The 11,482-nt window shown below is 46.5% G+C and overlaps 3 protein-coding genes across 3 annotated transcripts; 1 reads left to right on the top strand and 2 right to left on the bottom strand.

Moving 5' to 3' along the window:
- Positions 1 to 2,267: 2,267 nt before the first annotated feature.
- Positions 2,268 to 7,224, bottom strand: PEX2_025700 (CDR ABC transporter; the record flags this gene model as incomplete). Its single annotated transcript, XM_016739845.1, has 9 exons — positions 2,268 to 3,200; positions 3,265 to 4,197; positions 4,259 to 4,610; positions 4,662 to 5,257; positions 5,315 to 5,558; positions 5,617 to 5,960; positions 6,023 to 6,474; positions 6,525 to 6,607; positions 6,674 to 7,224. The coding sequence occupies 9 exons, from the start codon at positions 7,222 to 7,224 to the stop codon at positions 2,268 to 2,270; spliced, it is 4,488 nt and encodes a 1,495-aa protein (XP_016596539.1).
- Positions 7,225 to 8,652: 1,428 nt separating this feature from the next.
- PEX2_025690 (uncharacterized protein) lies at positions 8,653 to 9,801 on the top strand (the record flags this gene model as incomplete). The annotated part of the gene is made up of 1 exon (XM_016739844.1): positions 8,653 to 9,801. The coding sequence occupies one exon, from the start codon at positions 8,653 to 8,655 to the stop codon at positions 9,799 to 9,801; it is 1,149 nt and encodes a 382-aa protein (XP_016596538.1).
- A 469-nt stretch (positions 9,802 to 10,270) lies between these two features.
- Positions 10,271 to 11,197, bottom strand: PEX2_025680 (S1 family peptidase; the record flags this gene model as incomplete). The annotated part of the gene is made up of 1 exon (XM_016739843.1): positions 10,271 to 11,197. The coding sequence occupies one exon, from the start codon at positions 11,195 to 11,197 to the stop codon at positions 10,271 to 10,273; it is 927 nt and encodes a 308-aa protein (XP_016596537.1).
- Between the last annotated feature and the right edge of the window lie 285 nt (positions 11,198 to 11,482).

Here is an 11,482-nt window from a genome sequence, read left to right as displayed (position 1 = left end):
CACATCGGCGCCGAAAATGAGGCGACACGGGACTATCGACGAGAGATGTCCTCCGTTATATATACAAATTTAGTAAATGAGTCCCCCTTAATGGATGAATTGTGCAAAATGGCGTAGAAAATAATTGATCTTCCGAAAAGAGCCAAAGAAAAAAACGGTATATAGAGACTCTGCCGGAGACAATGACGATGCCTCCGCTGCTATCTATCTATTTTCCTCTACGCAGACTTTTTCTTTACTTTCTTTTGGTTTTCCAATATCCAGGCTCCTCCATTTTCTCTATACATTGAACCCGGAATGACATCCCAGCGCCGGTCATTTCAGACCGAGATTTGGAGTATTGCGTCTGCCCAGGACCAAAGAGCATGGCCAGGCTCAACATACTACTCACATGTGTGGAGGTTATTTTTTCCCAAGGAATTTGTCTATGGGAACGCCTTGTGCTGACGAAATAACCTGTACTACTAGTAACTTTGGCATTCTTGTTGGATTTACCATTTTTTTCATGACGGCCTATCTATTGGCGGCCGAATACATTACCGCTCATCCTCGAATTTGGGAGATTCTTGTTTTTAGATGCAAGCATCTGTCTACTTCACGAAATAGGCAGTCAAAAACAAGTGAAGAATCTTCAGCACAAAACAGTTCTGGGGCTCTTGCCCTGCGTAAGAAGCCCGAGCAAGGAGGTGCCGATGGAGAAAGAGCTGTTGGCATCCAACATACAAATGTTCTCTATAAGACTAAGGTCGACTATTTACTGTAAGATCTTCCTCTGACAAGTTTATTCAACTCCGGCCTTTTTCAATTTTCTTTCTGTATTCTTCACCATGAATTACCCAGATATAAAGAAGTCTTTGAAACAAAAGAAGAGCATAAATCATTTTTCACTATACATACACAAGTTCATGTCTAACTCAACCCCAGATCATCATCTCAACTCAAAATCAAGATCGAAACAAAATTCCAAATAGCCTGGCCGCCCTCGAAATCAAGTCAACGACTCCGACTCAGCCCCAAATTACTCCTTCAAATCCAACAACTACCACCAAATCACCGACCAGTGCCCGTGCTAGAAGTCTGGCAGCCACCACTCCGCAAATCAAAATTAACAAGAGGTTTCCTGCAGCCCCTCAAGCTGGGCACGAGGGATATATACGCAACACTCCTTGAGCCGTATATCACCAACAGTGAGCAGCTACAGAAACAGGGTCATTCCCAAGACAGAGAAGCACCAGAAAGCAGCCACTGTAATGCCCCAAGAAAGGATATCATCGCTGCAATATGCCACCCGCCCAGCAATGACAACCTAACATCAGAAATTCACTTCCGCAACGCACGATGCATCTGGCAGGCCAGTGCTAGCTCAACAGGACCTGAGCAAAGTACACAGTGCTACAGATTTATTATCAAGAATGAAGAACATATGACGGACTCCGAGCAGTGCCAGATGATCCTTCAGTGGGAGAAACGGGTCCCCTCTACGAGTGAGACACCTCGGTTTCGACATACCGAACACTTCGTTCTTGTGGCAATTGATCGCAGGACACGTCGTAAGAGTAGGATTGCGATTATGAATCGGGGCGGATTTGAGATTACTGTTCGGGAGAGATTGATATTGGATCATCCTCGCTCTTGTTTGGCGTTCCCAGATCCTGTTTCTGCTGATGGGGGCAGTCTAGACCCTTGTGCGGATTTGGAGACTTGGTTGTATACTCATGTGTTGACGTTGGGTATTTGGGTGGCTTCTCAAGAAGGGTGGTTGGCTTGATTGTTTTTAGTTTAAATCTTTGATACACTTTGCATTGCTTCCCTCACTATCCCCTCTTCATATTTTTCCTATTCGTGATCCCTATCATCACCATCTCGATAAATTATAGATTGCCTTTTTATATAAATAAAATATAAAAAGGTTTCTCTATTGCAACTCCCGGTACATGGCCTATGGCCAGTAATAAATGCGCAACACTAAAGAACGAATATATCGGTAGGGTATGGGTTATAAGGGGGATGTGCTGCCCTTGGCTTCAGGAAGTATGCGCGAGAGGCTTACCAGCCAAGTGCGGGAACACGCACACTATGTAGCAATCGGATGGTAAAAAATGGTAATTAATATTAGCCAGGATGCAATTCGCAATAGAAATTAGAAAAAAGAATTCTGAATAAAATTTGTTTAAATGAACAAAGAGTAGTGCAAGGGAACAAGAAAAAAAACCTCTAGCTAACACTCAATCTATAAGCACCCATTGTAATCCGTACATAGCTATCTTTCACTGCGCTTTCTTCCATGAAAGGTACTTGGAAGCTTTTTGCGCCCAAACTGCCACATGCGACAGACCCGGGCTACCACGGACCCGCACATACCAGTAAAGGATCAATGTAGCAATCACATTAAAAGCCACATACACCCAAATCAAGCCAAAGTTCCTCCAGCGGTCACTGTAGGAAGATGAAACCGATTGCAAAAACACATTAGAGTCGACAATGGCGCAGAATCGACAATCAGATGTGGCATCAGGATTGTATACCGCACCTCCAGCAATCTTCATATATGCCCCTAGATAGCTTCCACAGGTTTGCCCGCTAGGTGGCTGAACTAGGGTAGTCTCAATGTCTGAGCATTGCACATCGATATTGGCGAGTCCACTGGACATCATTCCGCTAATGATGTAGGTCAGGGGAGAGGCACGGTACATGAAAATCCAGAAGCCAGGTAGGCTTGCTGGGGTTGCCATGACTCCGCAGAATATCAGGCAAAACACGAACAGAAGCAGTGCTAGAATTGCCCCGATCTCTGCTGTGGAGGCACTAGCTACTACCATCGTCGTAAATGTACCGCAGTGCATGAGGAAGCCCCAGATAAGGAGAAACATCAAGCCGCCTCTCTCGGTTGTTTGATGGGATAGTGCAGCATTGTGATTCATGCCAATCAGGTAGTAGAATGGAATAAAAGTGACCAATGCAGCCAGTGAGTTCCACGGTATCTCGACCATGATCTGGGCTAGTATGAAGGTTATCCAGGAGTAGGTCTTGGATGGACGCTCCCGGACTTCATAAAGGTCACGTTGCAGGATGTAATTTGGCATCTGTTGATATGCCAAGAATGGGAAGATAACGAGAAGCATGAAAACGGCGAACATTTGGTGCTGTAGTCCCAGCTCGGTAATTTCTGTCTGTAGGAAGGAAAGTCCAATAAACAAAGCCTGGACCAAAGGTAGCAGATTAGCATACTAACTCTCCTGGAACCTAAAAGCTCATTGGACTTACAGTGACAAAACACATGATCAATTTCGAATAAATGTAAGAAGGAGTTCTCCAGTATTGCTCAAAAACCCGCTTTGTACAGGTCCAGAGCTGGACATGGAAGGGACTGGCAAACTGGAGGGAGGGATCGGCAGAAGAAGTAGTCTCCAAACTATCTTTGTGCTCTAAGGAGATCAGTTCCTCTTTGACACTGGCGTATTCCTGACTACCGAGCCAGGTGGCTGGCCAATCAATCTTTGTCGCGCTGCCCGGGGCAGCGCCAATAACACGGAGCATCCATTCTGCGGGATTATCACTTTCTTCGCAATCATCCGCTCCATGACGCTCGAAATACTCGGTCATTGTCTTTGAGTTCTCACCGATATCGCCAAAGTAAACTGTGCGACCACCAGACGCGAGAAGAAGCAGACGGTCAAATTGTTGGAAGAGCATTGCTGAGGGCTGATGAATCGTGCAGAGAATGGCTTGCCCATGGTCTGTGAGTTTCCGCAGAAGGAGCAAAATTGACCATGCAGTCTGGCTATCGAGTCCGGACGTTGGTTCGTCAAGGAAGAACAAAAGATCGGGCTTCGCTGCTAGCTCCACACCGATCGTCAGTCGCTTCCTCTGCTCGACATTCAGCCCTTCGCCTGGAACGCCAACGATAGCGTCGGCGTAACTTCTCATTTCAAGCAGATCCAGAATTTCCTCGACACTTTGGAGCTTCTCAGCCTTGCTGACATGCGCAAGCTGTCTCAAGAAAGCACTGAATTCCAATGCTTCTCTGATAGTGGCAGTCTCCAAATGCAGATCTTGCTGCTGAACATACCCAATTCGACGTTGGAAAGAGGCATCTCGGGGAAGACCGTTGTTGTAAATTCCACCCGTCACGACCCCCATGGTCACTCGATTGGCTAGTACATCCAGCAATGTAGTTTTGCCTGCACCCGATGCGCCCTGCACTATATCAGCCTTCGCTTCAATTGGGATGTTATTCAAATATGATAGCCAGGCTTACCATCAGAGCCTTCAGTTTTCCTGGCTTGACCCAGCCGTTAACATGATCGGTGATTCTTCTCGTTTGACCTTTGATTGTAATATCATAGCAAAGATCTCGCCAATGGAAAATGTTTTTTTGCGCCGTGATGCCATTCGATGCCTCTCCGTTGGTTTCATCTTGCTTGTATTCCTCGTGTGATGCTGGAGATCCGACTTCAAGATCCGTTCTTTGCTTCTTTTTCATAGCAGAGAAATGCCGGCGCTGGAAAATAAGAATCTCTCCTTTACCTACGTCTGAGCTGATGTACTCAGCTGACAGTAGATAGACAATCATGAAGAATATCATGAAAGCAACAAGGATACCAAAGTTCCTATATGTCTCATGTCAGATAAGGATTAACTCGTAATAGAAAAGAACGTACCTCCACACGTGTGAGTAATAATACCCATAGCTCATAGCAATATAGAGATCTCCGTTGACCACAGATGACCCAGCCGAAGCACCAACCACTGCACACGTCCGATCCGCAGCAGTTATGTTCTGATACATAGGTCCAGCTGGTATAAAATTTGCACATTCGAAGTTGCGGCCATGGAATTCGTTTGCAATCAGCGCCTCGTAGGAATATGCAAGAGGGTTAATGTAATTAAGCCATCGCAACCAACCTTGCATGTTGCGGATGGGTAAGATGAAGCCTGTGTATAGAACCATAGCAATGACCATCAATGCCGCTGGCGTCAAGGCTTCCGCAATTGTTCGAGTTGTTTGGCCGATCGTGCGAAAGATCATTGACATGACAAGGGTTGAGGAAAAGGCAATTAGCAAGTATGTGATGACGTGGCCCGGTTCGGTTCGCAAATTTCCCATGTAATACAGTGGGATATTGAATGCGATTGTGGATATCATTTTGGAGGGAAGGTCACAGATCATAGATGCCATTGCTTCGGACAATGGATGGTAGAAAGCATAGGTGGCATGCTTTTCGACGATTTGGCGCTGTGCATACAGTGATAAAATCTGTCAAGCCCTGTCAGTTGTACGTCTCAATTTTTAATTGAGCTGAAACTGACGTACCTCCAAAGAACTGTTGAGAGCATTAAATAGCAGCGCAAAAAACAAAAGAATGCAACGACTCTGGAAACTGGCGCTTGTATCCTGTAGCATGTAGAAAACACTGCCTAGAAGCAATGAAATCACCAAGTTTCCACCGACCGTGATGATAAAGAAAGTCATGTCGCCTTGAATTCGGCGGAATCCCCTGCGGATGCAGAGAAGTACCTGCAATGGGACTGAAATTGTGTATGGCGAGTTCGGTGTCCTGAACCTGTCAGTTTCTTTATACACATAGTTTTCATGCGTCAAAGAGAAGGACTTACATCCAAGAAGCCTTTTCAGCTTGCCGGGATTCTTTGAAACTCTCAACTGCCGGCCCTCCCACTAGATGTTCATTGTGAAATTCCGCGAGATCCCGCATTAGCTCCTTGTAAAGTGCACTTTCTTCCCACGCCTTTGCAAAGTCATCCGGAGATCGGGGCACTTGAGCTTCAAATCCAGATCTCACTACCCGTTCAACCGGATTCGTGAGAGAAGTCAGGAAATCCGGAGTTGTCTGTCGGTCTGGGCAGTGGTAGCCAAGATTCACGAAGTAATCTTTGGCCAGATGAACAGGTCCATAATAAATCTGTCGACCCTCGTATAGCACGGCAACTTTGTCAAAAGTCTGCCCATGTGAAATCAGTGTATATTCGCTAGAATGATAGAGCAAGTCACAACAAGCCATACCTCATAAGATTGTTGGGAAGCCTGATATAAGGCTACAACTGTTGCCATGTTTGTGATGTCTGCTGACAAGCGTAGAGTCTGGACAAACTTCAATGCAGTGGCACTATCCAATCCTCGTGTGCTATTATCCCAGCATTGGATTGGACTTTGTGCCAAGCAAACCTCGGCTATGCTGACTCTCTTTCGCTCACCACCACTAACACCACGGACAAAGTCATTGCCAACTTTGGTGTTCATTGTATGCGAAAGACCAAAGACTGCCATGGTGACATCCCGGATGTGTCTGGCATATTCATCCCGAGACACACCGGGAAGCCGGTTTTGAGGAGTCTTCGCTAAAGCCGCATACAGAAGCGTTTGGCCAACAGTCAGATTTGGGAAATGGGTGTCAGTCTCAGCCTGGTAAATAACATCCCCACGGAATTCTCCTCGGAACTTCTTGCGGGGAATGCCTTGGAGAATATGTAAGCATCGAATGTGGCCGAGGGGGTAATGTACAAACCTTGATAGTTAAATTCCGAAGCTTCGTCCAAAAAAAGACCTTTTGTTTGTCCTGCGACTGTCTTGAGGAAGGTTGACACTCCACTGTAACAAGTTTCAAGTCAGCAGGTTTTCTCGTGGCCAAAGATTGAGCGAGTCGGTATATCTTACCTGCCTGGCCGCCCCAGGACAAGAAGCATCTCGCCATTTCGGAGTACACCGTTGTGGTTGCGCAGGATTTGGATTTTCTGATCTTTGCGATTGATGAGACCAGTCACGATGTCCGCCAGTTGTAGAAAAACGTTTAGGAAGTCCTTCTGATAGCTGACTGGGCTGCCAAATCCGTGAACACCGAGATTACGGAAAGAAAACCCTGCCTTTCGGGGTAGATAGCGCTCTGGGTCTTGAGAATTCAGATGAAGGACTGTTTCCACCCATTTTTTGGGGCTAAATTCTTTGGAGAACGGGTCAAGCTTGGGGTCGTTGGAGCCCTTAAAGGGATTGGACACTGCTCCGTGCACCCCCGTCTTGGTTGAGGCATTCGTTAGCTGCCTAGCGAGAATTCCAATTTTCACCCTGTCCTCCTCCGGGATACCTGTAGAGTCTCTCTCCTTCTCGAAGACCGGGTCGAGTTGCTTTGTTGTGCCAGACCATGCCCGTTCATCCTGTGCAGATGCTGTGGACCAGGTCTCGGAGCCGACTATCTCAGCCTCAGACGACATTTAAGTATAATTCACAGTAAGACTATAATTCACAGTAAGACGATGAAGTTGATGAGGGTTGAAAATGTAGAAAAGGATACAAAAGAAATGAATGAATGAAGGCCTGATTAAAAGGTTCTGGTAACGAAAGAACACAGAAAGATACCACCAAAGGAACATTTTTATGGCCTGCAGCAGACTTTATATATTAATTTCTTCTGTTTGATTAGGTGTATACTGATATGAGTAGTCCTCCGTAAGTCTAGGTCTGCTTCGGCGCCGATGTGGGTCAACCGTGAGGCTTTATATAACTGGTTCCCAACTACCTATGGACGGCGCCGAAGTGGGTCAATCATTAGATCTCTGGATCTCTCCTTGGGCGGCTAGAGAATTGTAGGCGTTTTTTAGTTCTCCATTGTTACTGTTCGACATTTGCGGCGGCATGACGGAAACATTATAAAAGGCCTACGCGATCCGTCGGTGCGATCAATCGCCGGGCCCACTAATATCGGAGCTACCTAAGACCTCCTAACCCGGTACATTAGAGCGTGATCTGGATTTTATTAATACACCCCTGTACATTGACTCCTTATTAATAGATCAACAAGCTTCGCACACTTGAAGAGGCCCTAAGCATCCTGAGTGATACTACTAAAGCCCAAGTTTGGATGCCTTTGACTAACCGTAATAACCTCGATGGCTAACAGCCCTCTTTGGTCTGAACCTAACTTTTTCTTCCTTTTCCCAACAGAGAGAGCTCACTCTATCATTCGATGACTGGAACAGGGGACCAATCACACTTCATCCTTCAAATAGGGCGAATTCCCTAGAAGATTCTTTTTTGCCAATATATATATATATATATATACATATATATAAATGTACATACGCACACACATCAACTCACCAATATTAATAGTTTTGAGATAATGCACCAAGTTTTTGGCCGGGGCTTCATGGCTGTATGAACCCTAGTGCCAGTGGCCGAGCGACCACATAATATCTGAGTAACTTATGCGTGGTATTGACGCTAAAGAGCTTAATCCTTGCAGCTACTATTAGGGGGATTAGTTTTCGTGGCATCAGAATATTAGAATACCAGTACCTTGTCTTGTTTGTGTTGGATCGTCCCATAGATGCTTGTTTATTAGCAGACTAAGCAGTTCTTTTGCTAGCCTCAGGGTATAAATACCCCGCTTTTGCCAAATTCTTCTTCTTCTTCTGCCCTCTCCGATCCTTGGTTGTTGTAGCCATAAGAGTCTATTTGTACTTCACCTTCTCTCCCTCTCTCTTGTTAACACACATATTGAAACTAGGATATTCTTATCTCCTATCTTTTCAGGGATACTTTCCTTGTCTATTAACACAATATATTGCTTAGCCTACCCTATCTTCCATCACTTCCCAAACCTGTTAAATAGTCTGCTCTGCTCAATATCAATCCAAAATATGGCATCCTCTCGGGTAGCGGAGATTTTTCAGGGGGACTTTGATGACATCGAAGCAACAAGTGTCTCCATCAGCGATGTGAAACATCTCTCTTCATATAATTGGATCAAGGCGCGAACTCCAATCATTGCTGTGCCAGGCACTCCAGCTCGTTGGTCTCCCCCGAAAGGCCCTCAGCAAGTCAAAATGGACTCTGGGTTATACTTCATTGCCGAGAACGCCGTTCGTCATCCGAAAAGTCCCTTGGAACCTTTGTTTCGGGCACTCTACCTCGAAAATCCTTCCTTTGATATTCGTTCAATTGATGTTGTCGCCGACCGGAACACTATCAGACAGCTACTTTCGTTCATAAATCCTGGTCTGGATAAAAGTCAAAGCTTCACGATTCATGTTGAAGTAGTCAAGAATACGGTGATTCTCTGTCGTGTGGGCAAACCAAAACTTCAATTCATCAAGCCTGGCATGCCCAGTGGTTTCGGACACAATTTTGAGAAAAGGTACACGGCTCATCGAGTAAAGGGTAGCAGCAGTCACTACAGAATCATCTCTTATAACTTCGGGGCTCTGAAATTCCTAATCCGTCATGAGACAGACGGATACGTTGCGGTTAATACAGCTGGGTCTTCGACAGCTGTCAGCCAATCAACATATGATGGCCTTTCAAGCAAGATGAAATCAGTATCTTTATCTCAGCCCAACGTCTCTCTTCATACCACTCCTGCAGGACTATCGATCAGAAAAGACGGCAAAGCAGTGCCATTAGCTTCAACCCTTGAGATAAAAACACGAACCATCAAAAGAGTTCTTGCAATGAAAGATGTCGCAGCGCAATTGTGGATTTCACAAACTCCCAAACTTGTGCGAGCCTACCATGCTGAAGGGAACTTCCAGCCGCCCAAGGTCGAGGATGTGGCAGCTGCCGTAAAGAGCTGGGAAGACCTTCATCAAGTTGATTTGAGAAAGCTAGCTGCATTAATCCATAAGGTCATCGAAGTTACAAAGGGCTGTGGTGGGGCTGCCACAATCGAAAGACGGGGCCGAGGCACGAAGTTGACCATTGACAGGGCAAATAGAGAGAGAATGCTACCTATGGATCTGTATTCTAAGTGGGATGAAGAGAAGCAAGAGCTGGAACCGGAAAAGAGCTAGGATGCTACGGCTTGAGATTCCTTGATATCGCTGCTAGCATGAATTGGTTTCAAGGTTCTAAGCAGCTAAGATTTCTTGATCTTTTCTCGATCTTTTCTCACTTACTTCCACTGTCTGACTTCGCCACCAACGCCCGTAAAGTGATCGATTGAGAATAATATCAGGAGCATTCCCTGGTGGGACTTGACTAGGATACCCGCAGTAGGGGATGTCTACTTGTGAGATCTCTCATGGACTCGCCATGGAACTAATCTTACAACCATTCAATATCGTTGCCTTTCTACTATATATACTAAGCACTACATATGGGGTCGCACCAAGCCCAAAATGACCGAGCAAAACTCGGACCCACGGTCCAGCAAGCGACATATACACCACATTTTAGACCGCCTAGCTTTCCGTTTCGGTTTCAGTGCTCACTTGTTGCCGATTTTTAGATCACCGAGTGAAGCTGAGAATTACAGAATGATCAAACAGGCGTCGTGAGATTGACCAGTTCAGTCGGGAGATGTTCTCTAAGAAATGCCCGGATCGCAATTAGGGGCACCCCATGACGCATCGCCGTGGCATCATCCCATGAGGAATGTAGGCCCAGCAGGGCACCATCCAACCTCCGTAAGAGCGGTGCGCCAGAATGGCCCCAGTAGGTCCAGGCGTTGTGTTTCAGAGTGCCAATATCTGAGTTGTCCTGTGGGTCTGCACCGGCTACTATGCCACATAGTCGACCCCGAGAGAGTTCGACTAAATCATAGGTCGTCTTACGCGGAGAGACCGACTCTAGGTTATCTGCCCCCGGTTGCCCGATGCAAAATATTGGAGAAGATGTAGACAGTGACTCAGCGACGGGGACACAGGCGAAAATGGGGTTCACCAAGCCTTTGCACTGTTCATCGAGGATCTCAACGCAGACAATTTTAGCCAAAGCTAGATCACGGCGCTCATCCCACACCCGACATTCGACCTGAACAGCGAGTCCATTGTAATAGAGAAGCCATTTCAGGCGCTCGGCTTTCCACTCTTCAGCGGTCTCGCCGAAACAGTGCGCACAGGTCAAAATCCAGCCGCGCGAGTCGACACATACGGCGGTCCCAGCTTCATGCTGAGCAAAAATCAGTGTCGATGCTAGTGCTCGTGCTGCGTGGCAGCTCACGTTCAAAGTAGCTTTTGCGGTCAACAAAGCTGATTCCCGTAGTCGGTTCTGTTTTTTACGCAGAATTCGCAGATCGCACCCGTTCAGCCCTGGGAGACGTGCTAGCCTTCGGATAATGACTGGCTCGACAGGGATCGACGCGCACGCGATGAACCGGACCGGTTCATGGATCTCATCCTGGAGGCTGAGCTCATCTATTTCAGACGCAGGGGGCTCCTTGCGGCCCGATCGCAGCTGTCGGGTCATCGTTTTCCCTCGCTGTCGATGCTCGTGTTTTTGTTTATATCGATGGACACCTATGGACCTGGAAAAGCTAATAGCTGACCAAACATACCCTAAGCCCGATGTTCACAAAGGCTTAGCTCTATTCAAACAGCAAACTCCTAGGGCCTGAGCGTTCATTGGGTAATCATTATGTGCTGTGAAATACTCAGCGAAGAGCCCTGGAGGTCTAGGGCTGGGTACGCCAGGAATTTGAGGGGGTCGATTTAATCCCGAGATCAAAAAGCGGTAAAAGATGAGCACTAAAAT

The sequence above is a fragment of the Penicillium expansum genome, assembly GCF_000769745.1.
Source record: "Penicillium expansum strain MD-8 chromosome Unknown contig69, whole genome shotgun sequence".
NCBI classification, from domain to species: domain Eukaryota; kingdom Fungi; phylum Ascomycota; class Eurotiomycetes; order Eurotiales; family Aspergillaceae; genus Penicillium; species Penicillium expansum.
Note: the sequence above shows the minus strand (reverse complement) of the source record. Positions and strands in the feature narration are given on the sequence as shown.